At 35.9% G+C, this 25,278-nt stretch overlaps 1 protein-coding gene across 2 annotated transcripts in view; it reads left to right on the top strand.

Annotated features, from left to right (window-relative positions):
- The first annotated feature begins 568 nt into the window (after positions 1–568).
- Positions 569–25,278, top strand: part of LOC128683066 (mucin-5AC-like) — a 30,197-nt gene continuing 5,487 nt past the window's right edge. Inside the window, exons 1-5 of one of the 2 annotated variants that reach the window (XM_053768281.2) lie at positions 569–692; positions 830–919; positions 23,188–24,150; positions 24,285–24,458; positions 24,578–25,218. In XM_053768281.2, coding sequence (XP_053624256.1) covers positions 900–919; positions 23,188–24,150; positions 24,285–24,458; positions 24,578–25,218 — 1,798 coding nt within the window. In that variant the 5' untranslated portion in view covers positions 569–692; positions 830–899. The remainder of the gene's footprint in view (positions 693–829; positions 920–23,187; positions 24,151–24,284; positions 24,459–24,577; positions 25,219–25,278) is intronic. The other variant, XM_053768282.1, reaches the window with a different exon arrangement.

Raw genomic sequence — 25,278 nt, 5'->3', positions numbered from 1 at the left:
TTCAAAAAACATTATAGAAATGGTATCAGCGATATCTAAGTGAGGTGCCTAAATATTTCAAAATCAAAAATCATTGCTAATACTTTAATGACAATTAAAAATGGTACATCACATATGTAGTTAACAAGGCTAATCAATTAAGTAACACAAAATTATCATGTTTTGTCATTAAATTACTTTTATATTTTATGGTGTAAAAATGGTTTCCTATTGTTCTACCCACTTCTACCTAATGATTGAGCGCGTTGAGGTCTTTCATACGGTGCCTGGCCTGCCTGCTGAATATTTGTTTTTCTAACTCTCATACATTGTCTGTGAGGATTTAGGTATGACATAATTATAATGACAAAAGGTTAAGTTTATATTATGTAATATCAACGAACATTTTATATGAATAAATGATGAATCTATCGTATTAGATATTGGTGATACTTTGAGCATGAAGGGCTTGTGTTTTGCGAACGAAACAGGATGTTTTGGACGTGGTTCACGAGGGTGTGCTGGTGGTGAGCGCTGGCGGCGGGTGGGCACGCGGCTATAAGTAAGAGGTGCGCGCGCGCCGGCGAGGTTAGTCGCCGAACCGCCGCGCGACGCCTGCGGTGCAGCACTTGGTGCGTCCCCCCACGCGTACGAGCCTTTCTCACACCATCGCTGGCGATCCGCGCTTGCGCAACACAGTTCAAAACCAAAAGGTCGTCGCTATTGGCATTTAAGCGCTCTCTGACATTAGCGTTGCATTTAAATGTGCGATGCAGCTTCCTCGTTGAGCTTCACTGTCGCAACTCGAGTTTGGGAAAGGCGCGTGTGCTGACGTGAGTCTCTGTTGCAGCGACCGCCCGAGCTCCGGGCAGGCTTCTCTCCGCACCGCGCCGCATCGCACTGCTTCCAGCGCCGCCAACATGACCGCCAGGATTGCGATGTAAGTCCTCAATTTTATTTTATTTACAGATATATCTCTTAATGTAGGTATATCACTATGGATATATTGTATAAATTTTGTCACTGTTATCGAGTAACTTTCTAATAACGAGTAATAGTTATGTGCGTATATCACAAGAGAACCTGTCGGACATTGTAGCTTTCATCAACGGTTTGCATAAGTGAACGAGCAGGTAATTTACGTCACAATTCGCTTCGGGATGTTAGAGACATTTTATTAATGAGACATCGAAAATTTGATCTGAATTGTCGTGTGGAAATCAAGTTTTCATTGCTCAACGACAGGCCGCCATCACGAATGAGGGCGCGTATTTCTCAATGAAGGCTGCGAAACATTGCTTTTAAAATATGCACGACTTAGTGCGCGGGCGCATTGTCCCGTGCCGCCCGCCCTTTGGCCTCCGCCCTAACCTTCATCGCATATTACTCGAAAAAAATCATATTTTTATTATCATTATAACATTGTTCTTGTTGGTGGAGTAACTAAAGTCACTCGATGTTATCGATTTGAGTCACACGACAGACACATATTAATTTATTTTAGTATCATTTATTTATTCAGCATTGTAGTTTTGTTAGTGAAAACAGTTGACATACAAAGTCTTCATAGAAAACAGAACTTTGCACAACCGCACTGCAATTTCGCGGTGTCAAAGGCTCACTTAGGAGCTTTTCTCTTTGTGACGGCAACCTCGGCGCACCGCATGATATCCACCAAACCATTGTACGCAAACACATCGCAAGTTGTTTTCAATTATACCTATCTCTATTTTTGTATATCTTTGATGTACCCGTAACCTTTTCTATTTTATATATCTTTTTTAAGCTCTAACTCCCAAAGAAAACTCCCTTTCGTTCAAGTTGTCTGCTGATGTACTATTTGACATTACTCATTGCATTTGAGTATATAATTGGTCTACTCATTTACTAACTAGTTAGTTAGCCCTTATTCGGAATTACAAGAATTAATTAAATTGTATTTCTTACTTTATTTAAGAATACACTACAAATCCCTATCTTACGGCAAAAGAGTGGAAACCTTATTTATTTCCCGTGAAAACGTCACACGCGGATGATTTAAAATTCAAAGTACATTTAAATGAAGTCATAAAGAAAAGCTGTGTCAAAGCTCTCTCTCTTATTACGCCACTTGTTGAGTGTGTACGGATGTGCATAACAACGTACACAATCACAGATCCACGATAATGTGGGGTAACTGAAAAAGTGTATAAAATCCAATAAAATTCTTAGTAACGAAAAATGTGTGCCAAGATCAAAAAATTGCATAAATACATACAAATATAGATCACTGTCGTAACGTAATATAATGTATGCATCTCATAATAAGTTTAATGGCGCTTAGTATTTCTTGAAATGAGAATTTAATTAATTAGATTTTTGTTCCAAATTAAAAAACTGCTATTTACCGTAAGGTTTTGTTATAAATATTACGTGATTGAATAGATACTTCTTCAACAAATATTTATTGAAGGATTTTGCAAGGAAGTTTTTCAATTCTTCGAAAATATAAAAAAGGTCGACGAACAGAAGATCAATTTGGGTTTTTACAACTTATATAGAAATGTGGACTGACCTTGTAATATAAAAGCAATTTTATCCTATGTACTATTCAACTTTTTCACACTTTATAAAAGACCAAATTTTAAGTCAGGAATAGACTCGACCTTGCTCTCTAAATGTCACATATTTATTTATTGTCTAATAAATAGTACAAAATACGTAATAAAATACAAATATGCCTAAGCACCTACTTCCAATAACCCTTGCTTTATATTTAAATCGCTGTCCAAGTTACATTGTGTATATTTATTCCCAAAATAATTTTGACATGAAGGTTGGCTGGTCGTACGTTGCCCTCGCCATACCACAAGATTCGGACATTTTTTTTAATCAGAATTGATTAGGGGTGGTTAGGCCGTCAGATTTTTAAATACCTTTTTTGTTTTCTGAGTTTATATCTGGAACTTTATTTTCAACACTGCGGTCGTTACTTTTTGTGACTGCATATTTTGTGTTCCCACAACAGCATCCTGTAAGTGTTTTAATACTAAATAAGGGATCTGGTAATTGGTAATAAAACACCATACTCATGAATATTAAGTTAAATTACTTTATAATAAATTGTAGAATGTAGCTTTATAAATCTGTTGCAATAAATAATTTTGTTTCGTATAAAATAGCGCAATACCTGCTCTCACATAAATATGCATTGCTTTAGTTAGTTAGTACTTACTACAATGAGTGTCAAATCAAAGCATATTCAGAATTAGAGATTCATAGTCACTTACGTCAAAGTTTAAAGTCTTTATTAATGTATGTTTTATCGAGCGTCGTAGAAGAAAAAGAGGCCTTTGCCCAACACTGGGACATACATAGATATTTAAATAAATACAAACTATTTTTTTCACAAGAAGATACAAACTAACAACGTTTCGAAATGACCACTGCTGTGAAGAAATGCCGATTTAATCATCTGTCAGTTTGTCGAATGATTTATATAGTTATACGACTTTAGGCCGCATGCATTAGCTTCTAGACAATCCTTAGGTTATATTTAAATATTAGTATTGCAAAAAATTTTTTGCATAGATACTCTATTATATAATGTTCTGCAATGGCTTGAGACACGTATTACCGTTAACATACGCTTTCGCTTTATTTAAATACATTATTTTATATTATCTATAATATATATATATATATATAAATAATAGTAAAATTGCGACCTCCTTATATAGTCATGTTCTTCATAGTCGTATTCTATTACGTGGAATATACTCATACAAGAAAAATTATGTTTTATTTTAAGTTACAAATTCGGAGGTTGGTCCATCGGAAATTTTCCCCACACATCTTTTTATACTTTTTTTTTTCAAATCCATTTTAGGTATATAAATTAAGGAAGTGTAATGTGTGACGTATACCAGGGGTCACTCGCTCAAAAATGTTGATTTACAACATTTTATACTTACTTGCGAAAGTCATTATACATTGTTACAATTCATGTAAGCCTAAATGCTATTTAATGACAGCTGAAATTACCTAGTTAATGATTTATAATTAGATGTGTATTGTTTGAAACTTGTTGTTCACTCGTATAACAGACTCGAAACAAACTATTTTCTTTTCCTAAAAAGATAAAACGACTCTGGAATAGTTTATAGTGCTATTGTTTCACTTTTCCGTACGATAAATAACGTTTGGTCGACGGTTACGAAATCTGTTTCGATTAAGAATACTAATCGCGCGTAGTCAGACATTTCTCCATGATACAGATTTTCGATACGTAAAGGAATGTGTGAAAAGAAAGTCGATTATGGACGGACTGTCATGCATAATTCCGTTGCGTCTATGCGTAAACACACCTAGTCCACAGAATATAAATTATAATACTGTTTAATAAACAATAACCATAAACATAATTTATTTTTATTGTGGTATACATATGTTTCTTTGTTACCTCTTTACGCTTTATCTGTTCGACTTTTCTTCTCGAAGGACATATAGGGTACTTTCATCCCGGAAAAAATTAAGGTTCTCGTAGAAAATTAACGCAAATACGGGCAAAGCCGCGGGAAATGGCTAGTATGACATAAATATTATATTAAGTTATTACCTTCCGTATGATTTTCAGTAGGCACTTCCATGTTTTATCATCGCCTTACAACGACATCGCCAAGTAACCTCTTAACCTGCGTTTTGTTGAAATATATAAATTTTGTACTGGAGAAGTTGCATACTTACGTACGTAATGTGTATATAGTAAATACTCTTAAAAAGAAAACAATTTTAGAGATTAGTAGAATCATTCCGATTTCTGCTACAACCATCGTTATTTAATTTTATATTTATAATATTTTATTCATACACGTTAAGTTTGAATGATAATGCATTATAATATTATAAGTATATGACCGGATGATACATCCAGGATTGGCTTCCAACTAAGAAATTAGTAACATGGTAAAAACCGAATTGGACTTTTAAATCTCTTTCACGTATGTCCATTATCTTTCTGAGGACAATAAAAGCTTGTATCAAAAATGAAATATTTGTAAAATACATAAAATTTATGCTTATTATTTTGTGTATATACTAGCGGGCCGTCCCGGCGTCACTCGGGTAAAAACATAATAAATTATACACCTAAACCTTTCTCAGAAATCACACTATCTATTGGTGAAAACCGCATGAAAATCCGTACAGTAGTTTTTGAGTTTATCGCGAACAGACAGACAGACAATCAGACGAGGCAGAGGGCTTTATTTTATAATATGTAAGGATGAATGTGGATGTTTCTGCGTGTGTCTAGATGACGTGAATGTCGTCAGTCGACCTCAGGCCAGTTGGATAACTATACACAAATATTACAAGCTAGAAAACCATATTGACAACGATTTCATTATGGCAAATGTCTAGGCGTAGGCTGTTTGTTTGTTAGTGGTTTTCACTCAGTCAGTTCTAGCGATTATCGAATATTTTTCTTTGTAATATTGTTCAAGACACTATACTTTTTTATACACAGAGTGATGTTGAGTGGTCACCACAGCCTATCAACGCGTGCAACACTAGAAGTGTCACACGGGCGTTACCCAGTTTGTGACTTAGGATTTTTTGCCACAGTACTCTGTAATAAGGCTGTTGGCAATTGTATTCGTGGCATTCAAACAAGATCGTTTTGAAAAGCTAATCTAAATTTAATATTTTTAGTTGATTTATAACTTCCAGTGTTAATGTTATTTGCTTTAGCAGCGTCAATCAATTACATGCTGAATACATTGATCAAAGTCTGTTATCCCACTAACGTTATAAATGCGAAATGTTGGATGTATGTGAGGATGTGTTATACAATCAACAGTGAAATTTGTTAGTTTGTTACACGAATAGAACACTTATATACTAGCAATCAGGTTACGTTTTGACGCAGTCCCGAGAGCAACTAGTCGATAATAAAAAAAATGGCTTTCTCTCTCAGAGTCCTGTGCCGCTTATGTCTGTCTATTCGCGATAAACTAGCCGATTTAATGCAGTTTAGCTAAAAGATAGTATTCCTATTTTTACCTGAGCGAAGTCGGGACGGCCTGCTAGTGAAACATACACGTATTGGTTGCTTCCTGGCAAGCCCAGATTGTCAGTGGCAGCGGACGTCCCGACCAGGGTCAGTTTTTCCGGATCCCAGTGTTGTAACACAATTGTAACTGCCAGACATTTACATGATAATAACACAAAAGTTATATGAATAAAAATTAATTTCGCATGAACAAATGACGACGCCTCCATTGCCAGTAGTCCTACTGAGTACTCTTACTAGTTCAACTACCGGGAATTTTCTTTCCTATCATCTTTAGATTACTGAGACAATTGGGTTCGATTATTTTCTTAGTCTGTTTTTGGTCGTGTCTATTTTTTACATTTTGAAAATTTAAAATATTTGTGAAGTTACATTTCGATTTTTTTAAGATTGCACTTAGTCTTTCTATCAGAGTATAGATAGAAACAAACAGACAAATTGAGCTTTCTCTAATATTAATGCTAATAAACATCCGCAGCTTACAGCTTTAGCTCTATCCGGTGCGGCATTGGACAGTGGTCCCCCGTAAGCTCGCTCGTCTTCATTCGACCTTCACTTTCGCTTTTAAGCTCGCACAGCGCCCGCTCGTGCAATGTGCTCGTACAAGCTTACGTCACACAATGCAGACGAAAGCTTCATATAAACCTTTTATTTAAAGTTATGCATAATATAGTACTTCACTGAGCATTATTTTACAGCTATATACCCATTATTGCATTTAATTGAGTAATTAAATCTGCATTTTAGATAAAGTAAGGTAAAATACAATACGATGTTACTTTGTATCTTAGTTTAAACTATAACAACTATATTAAACTAAAATACAAAAAACATTGTACATTGTACTCAAACGATTTATGAAGTTTAAAAAAGGAAAATATGCATATCGATAAAGGATATTGAGTATCGGAAACGAATTGATCGAGAATCGAGACGGATGCCGACAACAGAAATATTGCATTGGCAAAGTCTGTATTGAATATACTGAAATTCAAATTCAAATTCAAATTAATATGTCAATTAATGGTTAATAATAGATTTAAATATTTTATGATGTTTATTCTTACCTTTATACCTTTAGAGATTAGAGCTGAAAAAAATGCTCCAGGGTACGACTATGTCGGTTATTCGAAAATTCAGTGTCAAACTTCGGTCTTAAGACCCAGAATATTTCTAGACAAGTACTTACATGAAGAAGACACCTTTGTATCAGCTATTGACTTATTACAATAATCGACCCGTGAATGTGGTTTAGCGGACATGTGGCCAGCAGTTTTGTATTGACTGGTATCAGATTCCTGACATGTTGCATCCGGTGACTTTCGCCAGCCTCTTGTGATGATAATGAACTTTACGTAACTGCCGGCGCATGATCGAATTCTAGCCGAAAACTCGCATTGTTACGAACCCAAAAATTTTAAGAGAAAAAATATTATATTATTCGATGAGTTCTGCGATACTTTATTAAAAAACATAAGTACATCAATACCCTATCGTATCTATCTCATCAACCTTTGTAAATTTATCTATAACCTTTTGGTCTAATTCAGATTGAGTAGGTACCTAAGGAAGTAAAAGTAAAATATAAATTTATGGTCTTTTTACTAATTCAAATGATTTATTAATTCAAATTAAAACTGAATTAATAAATCTTAAAAACCATAGATTAAAACTCAAATGTGTTTTCGAGTTACCACTAGATAGCTATTTCTACTCCACTTGCGACATTTTCTACGCACAAGCGTGTCAATTACCATAAAACTATTGAAGCAAAGAGTAGCAATAAATAATAATAATAATAATTGACCATTGATAAAAATTGCGTATCAAGTTTGCAATTGGCTCGGAGTGTCCAGTCGGAGGTAGGACAGCTTTCTAACTGGAGGCGCTGCGTGTCAAGGTTGCCGGCAGGTCACGACCTACCCGCAGTGCCACTAATCCTTCCACTCTTACGCAACTCTCCTCATTGTCTCGCCAACATTCCACCACTGGCTCCGAGAAGGCGCGCACACTCAATAAAACTTTTACTTTCTGTCCAAGGGTCGTTATTGTGCCAATATGAGGAGATAGTGAACTTGCGAGTTGCAGAGACAAGCTCCAAACTTTGCGTCCTCTTTGGATAAGACTGTTGCGTGCATCGTGGGCTGGACTGAGTTGTGTTGAAAGTCTAGATATAGATAACTTAGATTAGGAAACCGGAACATTGACTTTTAAGTAGGTATTTAATACAAATTCCATCGACAGCCGTTAGTAGGTTCCCTTTTTAAAGAAAAATGGCCACAATTAGTTGTTGCCTAAAGTAATGCATAAAGCATTTGGGTCCTGTGGAAATTTTGACGCAACATCCAGCAACAATTACGGGTAGTTTCAGTCCATTTGGGCTCGTAGCGGAAAATTGGCGGAGCACTTTTCTCGGGCGCGGCCGGGTTGCAGCGACCTAGCGATAGCATCGCCGTGTTGCAAGCCGCTGCAACCTCACCGCGCCAACAATGTCGTCGACCCACCGATTGTTCATTTGCCAGTATTCCAAATATATTGCTGGTGGAATACAAGGGACAATATCACATGAATGTTTTAGTTATTGTCATGCTGTGTCTATACTCTGCAAAGTAAATCCTATGAAGTAAATTCTAGGTGTGGTCGACGCATTGAACATGTTTTATTGTTTATTAATGGTCATAGATTTATAGCAAATGATTATGGTCGTGATTAATATTATAAAGTCGTGATTTTATGAGCCATTTATGACAATGATAGGCATGTGAAGAGACCGGTTGAATGGTCGCAGCGAAAGGGAAGTCATGCCATATTGACGGAGAAAATAATAAATTGTCTGTTCGTGAGCCACCGCAGTTTTTGTAGGATAATGAGAAATGTTACCTCATGTGTATTGCACGTAGAAAGTGGACTAGTGTGCACAAACACACGCCCATGCAACTTCAGGCGCCAATCAGGTGACAAAATTGGAACAACAACCGTTGTAATTATAGGTAGTAACTGGTTTTGAATATTCTATTCTCTGGAAACCAGACTCATATTTTATTAATTCCTATTAAGTTATTCAAATTACATATATTTGGATCAAATTTCTACACAACCAAAAAAGTAATGAATATTTCTGTGTGATATGTTGTTGAATAAAAATACGGACGTACTGTCAGATAGCTCGTTATGTTAAAGAATTAATTAAACTTTTCCACAACAAATGCTAAGCGCCAAACCTGGAGGTCGTGACCAGTCGTCTCTGCTCGCCGCCCATCTCGGCACAATCTTGTATCTCACACACGTGACATTTTAATTCGGTGTCCTTTACAGCTCGTTTGACTGGTTATTTAAAATTTTATAGTCGCTCATCAACTTCTCTAATGTTGTTAAAAATGTTAAGCAAATGCGGTTTGATGCGCCCAGCATTTAAATACACCGCATTTTTCTGAATACCTAATGCAAATTATTATTGCGAGTAAAAAGCTAGTTAGATTAGGATTTACCATGACATAGATCCCCTCATCTATGATGAATAGTTATATTTTCATCGTTACCTTCACAGTACACTCCACATTAGTGGACAGTGGATTCCAATACTTTTGAAAACGCAACTAACTTATTAGTTTTTAATTTTGCAAAGTGCACGAAGTGAGCAATCCCAGTTTCATCAGTGTCCGGAGCCTGCTGCGAGAAGGCGGATCATAATAAATTGACATTGGACGAAAGTTGCATCAGTCGGGCTGGGCCCTCCAACATAATCGGATATTTATGTGCGTTTTGTAAGAATCACTCTCGACCAGTTTCACTTTCCTGCTGGCGACCTTTCGAAGAATGTAGTGAGATAATCGATGAATAAAACATACTTAGTTGTTTTGTTACGCTGTTATAGATTACAGAATAACCTTTATTGCGTTGTTGTGACACGCGGAGTGATGCATGTCGCAGCGGTAGGGTATTTCGGTGTGAGGAATATACAATATCTTGTGTTTTCTAGCAGATGTGATGTTACCAGAAACTTTGGATTTCATAAATTAATTTAGTTTTTTTTCTCTTCAAATATGATGGAGTCGTGTAGAATTTTGAATGTATTAACATTATGTGGAGAGGTTTCTGGAACTGGATTTTAGAACTTGTAAAGAAGAATGAATAGGTACCTAATTTTAACTAAAATGTAAGTGTTAAAATGTGACATGTGTATACTTCCCGTTTACGAAACACGTTTCGCGCAGCATTGTGGTAAAAGTTGTTTTTCTGCTCGGGGAAGCGTAGCTTCGCCACCGCGATGGGAACCTTGGCAGTTTAAGCACTAAAAGTTTTTTTGGCAATTTATTATTTAGACTATTATTATAGATTATTAAGATCTTTACTAATCGTCCAAGACCTTTGATTGCAAACTAAACCCGGTGCACTATCTATCGACCTTTCACACTCATTTTGAAATTGGAATGGTATCATCATCGTCAATTCGGCTATCTCTCACATAGAATAACAATATATATATATATATATATATATATATATATATATATATATATATATATATATATACATACAGGGGTCTCTCCTTACGATTTCCTCGCTTAAAGGCATGGACCACATTAGAGGTGTACTTAGTTGTTCGATAAATAACTCTCTGAACCATGTACCAAGTACAGTCTGTTGACTGTACTTGGTACACGGTTGTTGGTCTGTTGACTGTACTGTTGTACATCAAGTTGCCATGTGTTTATAATAGCAACATTTGCATTTAATATGTATGAGCAGATGTTGCATTCTATTGTACTAGTTGGTTACAGAGAATAGATGTTTTTTTTAAATTTAAATATTATCAAATAGCCTAATATCTTACAATGCAAGATTGTTTTACTCATTAGATATATTATAACTAATTCATCTAATTATATTACTAAAAGAGGTGGTTAAGTGAAAGGAAATGCAAAAAAAAATGCTGCATTCCTTTATAAATAGAATTAAGTTAACATTTGCGATCTACATAATCGAAGGTCGCGTGCGCAGGTTTCTAATAGCTGCTGTAAAGTCAGGTTTCTAATAGTTTGTTTCCTATCAATTTTTCTGAACAAGAACATATTTTTTGACGATGATAATTTATTGGATTACTATCGGCCCGTCCTGGCTTCGCTTGGGTAAAACCATAATATATTATACACCGAGATTTTCATCGGGAATCACACTATCTATTGGTGAAAACCGTGCAAAAATCCGTCTGGTAGTTTTTAGGTTTATCGCGTTCATATAGACAGATAGACGCAACGCGGGGGGCTTTTGTCATAGCACCTAATTTATGTTCAACTAAGAATGTTCACAGATTCCAATTTCCTCTTACGCAGCCCCTGTTAAATAAGATCACCTCGTTCACATAATTAAGTACGACGTTTTATGATCGAGTCTACGGAATACCGGATCTCATATTATATCAATTATGAGATTTTCTGATTGTTTACTTAGATACAGTCACTTACTATACGATACGTAACTGCGGTGAAAATTTTTGTCTCATAATTAGGTAATTTTCGAAGTTCCTTCTACCTATTCTATCGAACATAATCATGTGATTTTTAATAACAACATTAAACAAGAGTTACACGTCTTTTCTCTTACGGGGTGAACAGACCCAAAAGGGCTAGCACAACTAACGGAAATATTGTGGTAAAATAACGAGCTGCAGTTATATAAGATTTTTTTTAAAAACAAACACAAAGAGCAAATTGTTCATTTAAAAAAAATCGTTCCTTGGTATGCAATTTTGGGAAATGTCTTCCTCTCTCAAGTACCTAACGGACATAAATTGGAAATTTTTGGGGCAATGACTCTTCAACATTGTCGAACATTGAACGGGTACCCAGGTCACATCAGTGAAGGACAGCCAAATGATAACAAAGAAAGCTAAATACATAATTTTGTGCAAGAAAGAAAAGAAAATAGCTTAAATGTTATTTTCGAGTTCTTCGATATTTCCTGTAACTGAAACAGGAGTAAAAAATACAAAGTGTACATTATTTTTCACACACATTAACAATAATTAATTTACAAAATATAACAAAAATCAGTCTAAAGTGTCACCCCGAATCGTATGCAGCTCAAAGGCCATAGTACAAATCGTATAAGAAAATGAAGTTTCGGTAGATACTTTCCTTATTTATATACCTACGTCATGTTCTCAAAATATACAGATTTTGTTAGAAAACCAATCTTTTTATATTTATTGGTGACCCTTATTCAGTCACGATTCACGAGTCACTCGCAACAAGTTTGTATAGTTAGTATTCAGAAGGAGTGGCCAATATTTCTGTGTCGTCGACGCGGCGACTCATCCGCGACCGTGCGCGTGCGTTGAATGCTCTGCACATTCCAAGCTCATAACCATCATTACATTAATTTTGTAACAACTTCTTGTTTTTTTATATATTTTATTTAATTACTCTACACGATTACTTACTGTGCTTAGTGTCCCAATTTATCCAAACCTAGTTGCTTTTCTTTTCTACAAAAATTTATTCATTTTAAACACTTTTACGTCAATAATATGATCTATGAGCTTCTCTCATTAATCTGCGAGTGTTCTCGGTTATTTTTCCACTTCTCGGTCAATTCAATGATCTATGGTTTTACAGCCGGCGGCTTGTCTGGCGTCATTCCTCTTTGGGAATGTTGTTGTCTTTGCTGTCGTGGCCTTGGACTGTCCACGTGATTTATGAAGTACAAACGACAATACGACACAGAGGTTGTCCTTTTATATGGTCAATATTTATGTGAAATAAATTGCAATGAGTTATTGCAAATATTTATAGAATTACTATCACGACCAGCCGTGGCCTTCTCATACACGTATGCCTCGAAAGCAAGGGCCAAGAATGTTTCCTGCATTACATATAAGTATGTATTTTGCAATAAGTGGTTTTAGGAAGTTGCCTTTTTTTCTTATTTACATTTTTATTTGTTCGCCAAATACCGATGGTTATCTACCAAATCGAGCATCAATGTCATAATATATTTCTCACATGTTGAATCTGTTAGTGTTCTGCCGCGTATGTATATACGAGATAAATTGGAAAACTACTGGACGAATTTTCATGCAAGGACGAATGTTCCTGAGGAAGTTTTAAGTGTATAATTCATTATGGTTTATGCAGGCTAAGCCGAGACGGGCCGCTAATATAGTAACAAGAGTAATTAGGAGAAAATGTGAAGAAAAAAATCAATATAGTGTATAGCATTTTTCATAGTTCCCACGAGAAAACAGTTTTCACGTTGACAAAGCCGCAAATAAATATAAATATTTATTCTATGAACATGCGATTGAAAAACAATAGATGGATTTATTATCGATGATAATGCCATTACGGTACCAGAGTTCGACAACCGAAGTCCCAAGCATATTGCGTTCACGTACCAATTAACAAGCACCGTGACTGAAATATCGAGTGGAGCCAGGGACGCAGGTAAGTGACCGTAGGCCTGGGTGCAAAAACGATTTGGGGCCACATAATAACTTAATTTTATTATATGGAATAATGAGTAGGTAACCGAGGATAGGTGATGGTGCAAAAAGATCTACCCACCTGAAATTAACTGTTTTAAGTTTTAGTGGGCGACGAATAGAATGTTAGGTGGTTAGGGTCAGAGCAGAGGGCCCCTGATTTTGGAACTCGGGCCCCCGGCACTGCCTAACCTTCCGGTAGCTACGCCTCTGCAGCGTTTTCGGAATGTGTTATCGTTTGATCGGAGTTATCGTGATGGAACGTGCCTCGTAATTCTGCAGTACGGTGGTATCGCGTGCGACCTGCTTGTCTCAGGATTTTTATGACAGAAGAAAGTTTGGTCGGATCGGCGATGGACTTTAGATGAACAATCGTATTTAAGTTATGTCAAAAATACGCTTTTTATTTAAGAAACTATAATAATAATAATAAATAAACCATTTATTTATTATTAACTATGAGCGATATGTGAGCGCATACAAAAAGTCTTTTAAACTTATATTCTGGCTGAATGTATAAATGTTTTATATACAAAAAATTATTTGCCAATAAATTCTTTATTTATTTTTTTATATTTGCATGATCAGAGGAGGCTCTCACCCATTGACTGTTTCTACTTTAGGAGCCCAGGGTCAGCTTCCTTGTCACTGGCACTTCTTTGCCTTTTGGCCAGGACCTGACGTGCGTGATCGGCAAAATCAGACATTTGTTTTTAATGTAATTTTCCGGATATATATGACGCTTTTTAATAGATAGTTATATATTCGAGTAGTCAGGTACTTTATAATATAACCTGTTTAATGAAGTCAATTTGTGTAGTGAAATAATAGTGTAGTGAAATAGCTTAAAACTTATTTCATTAGAACAGTTTATGCATTATAAACCCCTCTTTAAGTATATTTTTAATACGGATAATTATTACTTTGTTGTTGCAAGTTAGTAGATTAAATAAATATGTCCCTATTATTTGCTTGTACAACGCCTCGTGAAATTATGAAACTTATGAAACTTTTCGCTTTTATTTATTATTATGTCTTACGCTTGATCAAGAGTTTCGAGAATCAGTTCAATGGAAAATTCTCACGTATAAAAATGCGTTAGTTATGCTCTACTATTGTCTATTATCTAATGTAAACAGCGGCTGATTTTGAAACGTTTTAAATGTTAATAATTTATCTATATTGTTCCGTGCTCAAGGTAAATATTTTTGTTTTGTAAACCACAAAAAGTTACACAAGCTTAAAGTCGATTGTTCGCGTGTTCTCACAATAGCCTAACGAGGTGCTCGTTCGTTGATTACACTGTTATACTGTATAGTACTCCTTAATATACTGTACTACAGTTGTCAGTTGGGGTAGTGTAAGCTCGTAAACTCCTATATTTTCTCTTGCCGATGTTATTCATTAGTTCGTTGCGTTGCACAGTGCTCAACGCCCACCCATAATTTCTAATGATTGATAACTGCTTAAATGACAAGTTTAGACTTTGACGTGCGCGGTAAACTGTGAATGAAATATTAAATAAGCAATAGAGAATGTGACACAATTTGGAATAAAAATATGGCACTAGATTCATGGTAAAAATATTTATACCATAATAATATTAATACAAAATACAATTTTCTTTTCAGAATATTGCACGGGTTCGATTTTTTAAATTTTCATGTTAATCATTCACATGGACACTACACAATTCTACACTAATACTATAGAATACGTGCTTGTGTGTAGGAGATAATTTAGGAACTGTTCAATCAAATATCTAAACACCTGTAGGAAACTGCATTATTCTATGTTTAATGACATGGGGGTATGTTTTATTTAGGAGTCAGGATGCAGCTATATTTAATCATAAAAAGTTTAATTGATATAAAAGTGAAGCAGGTCGCGAGCCCTTATAGGACAGTTTACCGGAATGCTCCAAAATGGCTGTTGCATGACTGTTATAATATTCGTTTACGACTCGAATCGAAAGTAGTGCTAAAAACGCTAAACGTATCCCTTTCGATTTCGTTCACTCTCGCTTTCGGAGTCATCTCATCACTGATCTCGTGACGGCGTGAGATAACGTACCTACCATACCAGCCACTTTTGGTTTCGTTTGTATAAATATAAAAATCTAATCTAAAAATCTAATCTAATTTATGGTGTTCACACAAACCAGATAGGAACTGACAGATTTTTTTATTAGCGACAATGGTTAGGTACCTCTAGACTTGACAAAAATTATATGAATCACCCAATCTTTCGGGAATTATAGGCATTTTAGAATTGGCAGGCAACTATAGATTGTAAAATAGAACAAAGAACTTAATCACAAAATGTTCTGTTTGTATGTTGTTGTCTTGTATCTACACTATATGGATGATTTTTGACCCGTCAATTAGGTACTTTTAGAATATATCCGGTATCTAGCGAGAATAAAACGTCATTTTCTGAGATACTAGTACAAACAGAAATAGGAATAGGTAATTGATTACGCGCACATATTTGTCCCGTACATTCACCAGTGACCCTGGGCTGCTGGCGGCCAGACCTTGCATCAGGACGGCGATCGTCAGCTCGCCTCTATGATAAAATGGTCAGTGCAGTTGACACTTCGCTTGCAATGCACTTTCAACTCCATTTTTTTGTATTTTATCTATCCTTTTGCCATTTTTTTTACGCGCCTACATTAGTTTTATGCGTTTATTAGTTTTGCCCATAATCTTGCCCATCTGCTGAAATTGAGTTTCAGGAAATATCTTAGTGGCCCCTAATAGTCCTCAAATCGTTTCGACTGCGCGTTGTCTGTCAGTCACACACCGAAAGTGATTTATCAAGACATTTTGTGACGTATTTCATCTCAATTACGAACCGGTATCCAACCTATTCTAATAGAAATAGTACGTGCACATTTAGTTGGCAACACTACTCAATGAAACTTAATTAATAAACAAGATTCGAGGAAATGTTACTCATAGTATCACGGCATTGAACCTTGACGAAACTTTTCAAAATGAAGGTCCGTAGGTTTAATGCCCAACAGCAGGTTTTCCCTCGTGTGTCATTTACGGTACAGTTTTCAAGGATCAATTAGTCATGGTTCTGTAATGTAATTATTTTTTCAAGGCACTTTCCTTATTTCTATTTTAATTTAACATATATTTGGCTGGGGTATAGTTACAGCAGAATATGGTTCTAAAAAGGTTTTGATTTTACGACGAGGAATCCTAGAAACCTCGCAATTTCGGTCACTATTGATTTCGTGACTTCGTTTACATTTTTCGTTTGAAATACTCCAAATACTTGCCTCAAATCGCCGACGTTTAATGTGTAATTGTACCTATTTGTTCCTATACGCAAAATACGCTTGCGCCACTCAAATTTTAGTTAACCGTTTCTCAACAATATTTTGTATTTAGTAACCTTGAACGTTGCTTATCAAATTAAAATTGCTCTTTCTAATAAAGAACTCAATGTCTTTGATTCGTGACTGTTTGCAATATATCCGAATTAATTTACACAGAAAATCAGCATAAAACTAAGTAACTTAATTAACACATATTTTCTTGAGAAAGGCAAAAATAAATATAATAAGTATTTATTATATTTTGATTTTAAAATGTAATATTACTATATATTATTTTCGTAAAACATTTCATTGTTACAAAAACTTATTTCCTATAAAGTACTTCTTCATTTTCATAAAATTTTCGCTCTTGTCGTACCTGGTTGGAGCAGTGTCATTCTCGGCTTTAACACGACATGCCTGACTATTCTCTTACTTATTTTTCCTAGATCTCCTGTCGTATCAACTGACCAGTCATTTTTACCATCCTATTTTAAGCTTCGCTTAGGAATCTCCTTTTTTACCCACTCAACATGTAAATATAGTTAGCAAGAGACAATAGTTAGACGAGCGTTTAGCACACGTGTGTTAATGAAGTAGATAGGTATAACTGAGCAATGTATAATGAGAGCCAGCTAGTTACGTAACAGCAGCGTCCGAATAGAGAAATTATGGATCCGGTTTTCTCTGTCGTTGTTTGTTTAAGAGTTAGAGGTTACATTGATTGAACTTGTTGGGTGCGCGTGCGTCAAGTGTCAAAGTGATCGGCGTGCTTTTTAAAAGATTTATTAGGTATTTAGCTGTATAATGCGGAACTTTTTAGATTCCATTATTATTGCCCAAATAGGCGATGCTTTTGGGAGAATGTCTATTTATTGCTTAGGGCTCTTCTTCTTATTTGAAGGTTTTACAGGTTGGTTCCTCAGCCAGCGTCCTAGCTCCTCCGCTTTCCTTCGCACAATATTTGATATCCTTAATTATCACATACTAGGCACGCATTTACACGCGTATCTATATACATTTTAAGACTTTTTATCCCTTCTTATTTCAATTAGGTACCGATAGGTATATACATCTAAGCTATTTGTTACATCTGTTATTTGGCATTCATAGAAAATGTCTCCGGTCATGAAGACAGAGAGGTTTTCTTACGCAACCAGTATTGCCACAATGCATTTCTGCATATAACATGATGTTCGATAATTTCTGCATTCTGCAACTCCTAGTTATGATTGCTAATGTGTTAGGTGTGAAGATTTAGGCGTGAAGATTCTCAAAGTCTTAGTTTATTTTTACCATGTCAACTTTCCACTAAGACTTTAGACAAAAACAATATTGACTATTGCAAAACTGACCCTATTTCACTAATAAATGTGATCGTGTTGAGAAGTTAAACATGATATAACAAGTAAAAACAAACATTTTATTAAAAGCTTATAATACCTATAGCTATTTATATATATATACCGAGAGCTATTTAGTTAATTAACAATTTTGATAACATTTTATGATGTAATTGCATACAGACAAGACAATGCTCACAGGTCGCCGATTCGCGTGTACATAAAGAAAGAGGCACAGTCAGTCTGTACGTGTGGGAATTGTGAGTGGTCCTTGACCTACAACAGTGGTCCCACGAGACAATCGCTGGACCATAAAGAGGCGACCTCGCGGCGCAGCTTTTCCAATATAACCAGTTTTCTTAGGCATTCCGGACATCCGGCGTTTTAATTAAAGTTCCAATATAATATAAACTTATATAACTATATACTTGCCAATGGGCTGTCGCAGACAGTGCGAAGTGGATAAGAAAATGTAGGAAAGAGGAAAGCTAATGAAGAAGCCGGAAAAATGCTGTGATAAAAGTAAGATGAATTTGAAGCGCGTTAAAACTTAAATTAAATTTTAAATTTTAAAATAATATACGAGGTGTATACAGAGAATGACAATATGTTGAGATAAATTTTCTTAATACCGACTTAAAGTTTCGTCTTTCTACATAGAAAGAGAAATAATCTTAGAAAAGAGAAGACACAAGATAATATTGAGAGTTGTAGAAGCAGAGTCAAATGCTTTGAACTTACATAAAAAATCATTTTGGACGGAGGGAGGCCTATGCCCAGAAGAGGGTCACAGAGGGCTGCAGATGATGATGATGTTGATGATAAAATTGACTTTATTTCACAGTCACAAATTGTTTGATAGTTCTATATGAGAGATTGGGACATTGGTATTTGTAGCTATTAGAAAGACCATACTAATAATAATTCTTCACTTCTGAATAGAATATTTAAGAACTTAATAAAATCGTTCCTAAACATTACGCACAATCGAGCTCAAAAAAAAAATAAAGCGTGAAGTTGCCGCGAATCGTTTATCTTTTATTCTTTCATAATAATAAAATCGTAAGTAAAAGTGACAATGGCCAACATTGTTCAATGTTATCTCTCTGTCTATCTAAGATCTCGTTTTCATGGTCGGTCGTTCCTATCCTTAACTGTGACATAACAATGCAATGCTCGGAAAAAGCGTCTCAGAGTTAAGAGGTTTCGGATTTATCTTTTGCCCAACTGGACACATGGAAATATTTTTCCGGGATTAACATACCTTGTAAAATTATTGTTCGTTGTATTTTATATGATTATAAAAATATCACTTGCCAGTTATTGCCGTACCTATCCAAATTGAAAACAAAAAGGGGGGGTTGTTGCTCAGCAGTGGAAAATAGAACCATAATGAACAGAACAAGCGGCCTTACCATAATAAATTATAAGTACACCAAAACCTTCCTCGGGAGTCACACTATCTTTTTAAAAAACCCGCATCAAAATCCGTTATGCGTAGTTTTGAAGTTCTAAGCATACACAGGGACAGCAGCGGGAAGCAACTTTCATTACAATACTATATACGCGTTATTTCACCTTCAACAGTAGATACAGCTGAAATCACACTGTGTCAAGAGTCTAAAGCTACTAGTATAATTAGTGCTACCGCAGTAGGCCAACGTTGGTGTAACATTCCGAGTATTTAGACCTCCACAATAAATGTTTATATCTACGTAATCTGCAATAATATTTCATTTACTACTTACCTTGCAACAATAAATTAATTAGGCAGGCATTACGATGTTGACTCGGCCAATTATGCGGTATGATTTAATAATGAGAAATGGGATGTGTATGTTTTTGTAGTTATATTATGGAACCTATCGAAGTATCAATATAAGGATCAATATACTTACTATTTATGATAAAATTAAATGCCGAATAATTGTGCGACTTTTGTAGTGTGTATTATCCTTTTCCATACATATTATAAAGCAAAGTCCTTAGCGCGTCTGTCTATTCATAATTAATTTACAGCACAGATTTTCATACGGTTTTCATCAATGAAGATTTAGATGTATAATTTATTATATTTTTACCCGAACGAAGCCGAGACGGGCCGCTAGTTAACACTATTTAAAACAGTCTTATTAAAAATTTGTCCATAACTTTAGTCTCCGTGAAGAAAACGCAATGACAGAGGTACCTAATTGATGCAACACAGCGAAAGCTAGAGGCACGTACTGGGCCCAAGTCTTAAAGACAAATGTCTGGGCGTTTTCCTGGGCCCCGAGTACGTGATGCGGAGGAAGCGCCGGTTGTCGAACCCAGATGCAATCTACCTTTAGTCAGTTCACATTTGGCGAGCCGATTAGCGAACAAGTTACTAACTAAAACGTCATTATTGCCACAAGCATTTATTGTCGGCAGAGAGATATTGTTTCATTCAACGCGGGAAAAAATGTTGAAGAGCTCTCTCTTTTGGAGCAGATCCTGGTTGCACCATCAGATTATGATTATCATAATAATGCAATGTCAACTTGCGGGATTTGATTACAGACAAACATCAGCAGGCCTGCCATCAACTTTTACAGAACGATTCCAAAGCAATCGCATTTATACTAAAAATTAAGTCGATAGTACGAATTTGCGATGCAGTTCAGTTTAGGTCGTAAAGTGGATCGCGTTAAGAGATGATGGTAAGCCCGCAGTACTTCTTTCGCGACATCGTACCTAGCTTTGTTGGTAACTACTGCTTCGTAATTTATGCTTTACTTATATTTTTAAATTATTTTTATGACGAAGGTAACATAAAATGTTATAATGAAACGAAAATATTTACTATAATTAATCATTACGAACATTTTGAATCAGCGCAATGCCTCGAAAGTAGTAAAATCCTGCACTGGACCATTGTAAACTGGGCTTTAAGTTGCAAGCACGCACTGTGCTTTATTACGCGTTTGGAGCTGTACGACGTGATTCTGATGAATGTTGCAATATCTTGCATCTTCATCGCACATTCATTAATTTTTTGTTTATTCCACATTCAAAATTTGAAAGATAAAATTTATTTTTTTAATACGATCATTAGGTGTATGACTAGTAACATTACTTTTAGCCATACCCTGTTATTAATTATACTAAGTAACTACCTACATACTTACGTATTAAAAATTAAAACTAGGTATGTGATACCCGTGTGAATATGCCAAAAAAGTAATTGATTTTCTTCGTTGAAACACGAAAAAAGCAATTTCACGCACAAAAAGTTGAAAGTATCTGGGTAATAAAATACTTATATATGCAACCGTTGGTCATTGAGCCTAACAAAATATTTTTTAATGATCGATACGTCGTCGACAGTATAAAAATAGGAACCTTATAGAGAGTTATAGTGAGTGAATTTATATATATTAAATATATAAATTCACTCACTAACCGAAATGAATAGAGCACGATCTTGATAAGAGTATGCTTTTTCTATTATCTTTTTTAAAGGTATTTTTGATCAAAATATTACATTTTTATTACAAAATATTTTAATGTTTTTCATAATTTTGATTTCTTTATACCTTTATAAATAGTTTTATATAAAACGTGTATAAATTTTTATTAATTACATGGCAAAAAAGAACTTCTAAAATACTTGGATAATTCGATGTTCATCCTCTTAACTATATTCTTATATTCAAAAATACACAACGATTTGCAAAAATATTTAATAATGACAGGAATGGCTTCTAGGGTCGTTAAGTAAATTGAACAGAGACAATAACTTATTTCGCCTACTTTACAGAGCTTGGCGTCCTTTAGCCTATTTGCATCAATAGGTCATATCACTAAAGACCAGTGTACAATGATCTTCTTTAGTTCCCGTATTGTTGCAATCGACGTATCTGACTAAGTTGGTCAGTCGTCCACTACCCCGCTCATATAGCCTTGTTGGCCACACGACCTTACGACTAGTGAAATTAGATCAGTATAAGTAAGAACACTGAACAGTGTTACTTTTCTGTGCAATATTATAACTTGGAATATTGATGATTGAAAGTAATGAAGTCTTCATCAGTTTCAGGCCTTTCGGCCGTGAATTATTGATGCTTTCTTCTGAGCAGCTATATCTTTTTATGATTTTTATAAAACCTATAAAATGCATTTTATTATCCGAACTTGATAGGCAAGTCAGTCGAAGTTATTCTCCAACAATGTGTCTTAGTATTGCGCATTCTAGTGGTCGTGCGAGAAATTGTACGGAAGCTTCTGTTGCGAGTGACAAATGGTTTATACTCAACAGCGATATGAATCATACTGAGTGTTTATACTAATCGTTGTAAAACTGCTAGTAGGTATAAAACTGCTAGTTTTGGAAACAGCACAAGTCGACAGGAGTAATATAGTTATCACAGAGTGACTATGCTCATTAAATTGAGGTGAAGATGATTCTAAACAAAATTGACAGTAAGAGTAGGTTTACAGGCGAAAGTGATCGTCATGTGTTGCTTCATCGAAGTGCATTTGTGGAATTAGAACGCTAAGACACCCACGCTCTGATTTTCGTCGCCAATTTCTCACGACCACATCATATTAACTGTTGCAATAAACATTACTTGTTTTGCAGTCATCTAGTTGGATTTCACACGACTTCTTTGAACCGGTGCAATTCTGTCGAACGTATCGATAGGTCTATGCAAATTTTATTCAGGTTACAAAGCCAATGGCAAAAACAGAGTACTTGCATAAATTAAAACTTATAGCGACGGTACTGTCACTATCTTGCATTACATTTATGCTAATCTTGATACCTACATTTAGTAACGTAAGAATGCAGTGATGAAATTTACACAATAGATGAGTCAGAGTTCCTTACTCTGCTTGGAGATCGCAGGATTGTAGGCGCAGCAGGCAGCTGTTGTCTTGCTGACTCACGGAGCACTGACTCTTGGCACAGCTATGAAACCAACTTTCATAACGCAATATCTACATAGTGATCAACATCTCGTTTTCTTTGTTACAGATGTATATTTGCCTGCTTCTATCTGGCGCATGCCGAAGTCGATATCATCACAGAGCCGCAGGCCGGGCAAGAATATGTTCTAGTTAGTTCAGGTCAGCAAACTCCGATTAGAAATTTCGAATCATCACATAAGATTCCCGATAAACATCCTCATCACAGATATTTCAAGCCCGAAGATGGAAATGATAAAATTACCAAGAAAATACATAGCGGCAAAGTTAAAAATCCATCAGAAGGAATTGTTTCTATCGAAGAAGATAAAAAGACGTTGTTTAAAAAGGGCTTAAGAGGAAAGACTCCTGAATCTGTAGAAATTGACCTTCCAGTATCTAAATTAGAGGGAATTAAAATAAACGATGCCGCTAAAAATGCTGATACCAACCCTAATCTAGACGTTGATTTAGAAGCTATGTCTGAATCAGGCAAGCTTACTAGTGTTTCTGGTACAACTACACAGAAACCCGTTTTGACTACTACTAGAACTGATACGACAAAAACCTATGATTATATTCCGATCAACTTTGACTCAATCGATGATATAAACACTGGCCTTTTATCATCTAATGTACAATTAGAGGCAGCTGGCTCTGAGCAACAAAACTCAAGAATTCAAATCAAAAAAGGCCCAAATGGTCAAGATTATGAATATGAATACATTTACTACTATTACGATGAAGAAGAAGGCGGAAAGAAAGATAAGGATTCAAAAGTTAAAAGCACTACCACATTAGCCCCAGCAAACCACAACTCACATGATGGTCCACAAAAAGTTGAAACAGATAACCAAATAGGTAAAGACAGTAAGAGCAAGAGCAAGTACAGTACTATTGATAGATCAGGAACAACAACAACGACTCCTGCTACATCCGAACAGAACGAGGTACTTCCAACAGGAGGTAGAAGTCGTCAAAGAAGCCGCAATGTGGCGCCTGCTCCAGTTGAAGAACAAGTCGAAGAAGACAGGTAATATATATAACTAATAAATAAAGTAGTTTTTACTTATATACCTATTACCTGTTTGCATAAATGTAAGAATTGTCTTGGGTTAGATTATAATTGTATTACTTGAAGAAAGTCTCCTTATATTTTCAATATAGGTTACCATCGAGCACTCGTTTCCCACCCCGTGGTCGCAATCTCGCATCCGCCACAACCACTGCTGCCACAGAGCCCACGACTGAAGTGGTGAGACAACGAGGACGTCCGCAAATTGACAACATTGCTGATGAATCTATTGGTCAAACTAGGAGCAGGACACGTGCCCATATCAGGTAAAATTCCACATAGTTATCTTTGATATGACAATCGACATACGACGATAAAAATAGTAATTTTAACCGTTCAATATAATCAATCAATTAATTTAACTAATGTATTTGGATGATTTCAGACGTCCGAGTTCCGAATTGGTCGACTTAGATAGTTTTAAAACAGGAGAATTACCCTCTCAGTACAAAGAGCCTCCATCGAGATATTCCTCAGAAAGTAAAACTACTACTGAAATCCCTGAACCATTGCCTACAGCCAAAGAACCAACTCATGCCAAAGATTCTCTGAGAGAAGGTCATAGTTTGTCTGGAGGTATAAGGTTCCAAGAGATTACTGATGATTCTAAACTTCCGTCTGATTACAAGCAGACGACAACTTACGAGCAAGACACAACAGAATATACAACGATGACTGCTATGGAAAAGGTGGCGTTGGATCTCTACGCTTACTTAGCGGGTGAAAACCTGAATAATGAGATTAATCCTACGAGTGACGGTTTGGTTGATGGGACGACGACCGACGAAGATTCGTGGACGACGGAGGCGATGAGCACAACAGAGGAATATACCACGCCAACTACAACTACTACGACAACCACAACGACCACAACCACTCCAGCGCCCACTACGACAACTACCACGACCACTCCTGCGCCCGTCACTCGTCCCTCTCGGTTCAAGGGAAGACCGGGAGCACGCGCCAAGGTGTCTTCTACTTCAGCAGCTACTGAAGCGCCACAGGAGACTTCTACCAGAGCACGAGGTAAATCTATCACACTACACTCATATCATTTCTAACATTCGAGGATATCCTTTTAAAATA

The sequence above is a fragment of the Plodia interpunctella genome, chromosome Z, assembly GCF_027563975.2.
Source record: "Plodia interpunctella isolate USDA-ARS_2022_Savannah chromosome Z, ilPloInte3.2, whole genome shotgun sequence".
NCBI lineage: Eukaryota > Metazoa > Arthropoda > Insecta > Lepidoptera > Pyralidae > Plodia > Plodia interpunctella.
This window is presented reverse-complemented; position numbering and strand designations above follow the sequence as displayed.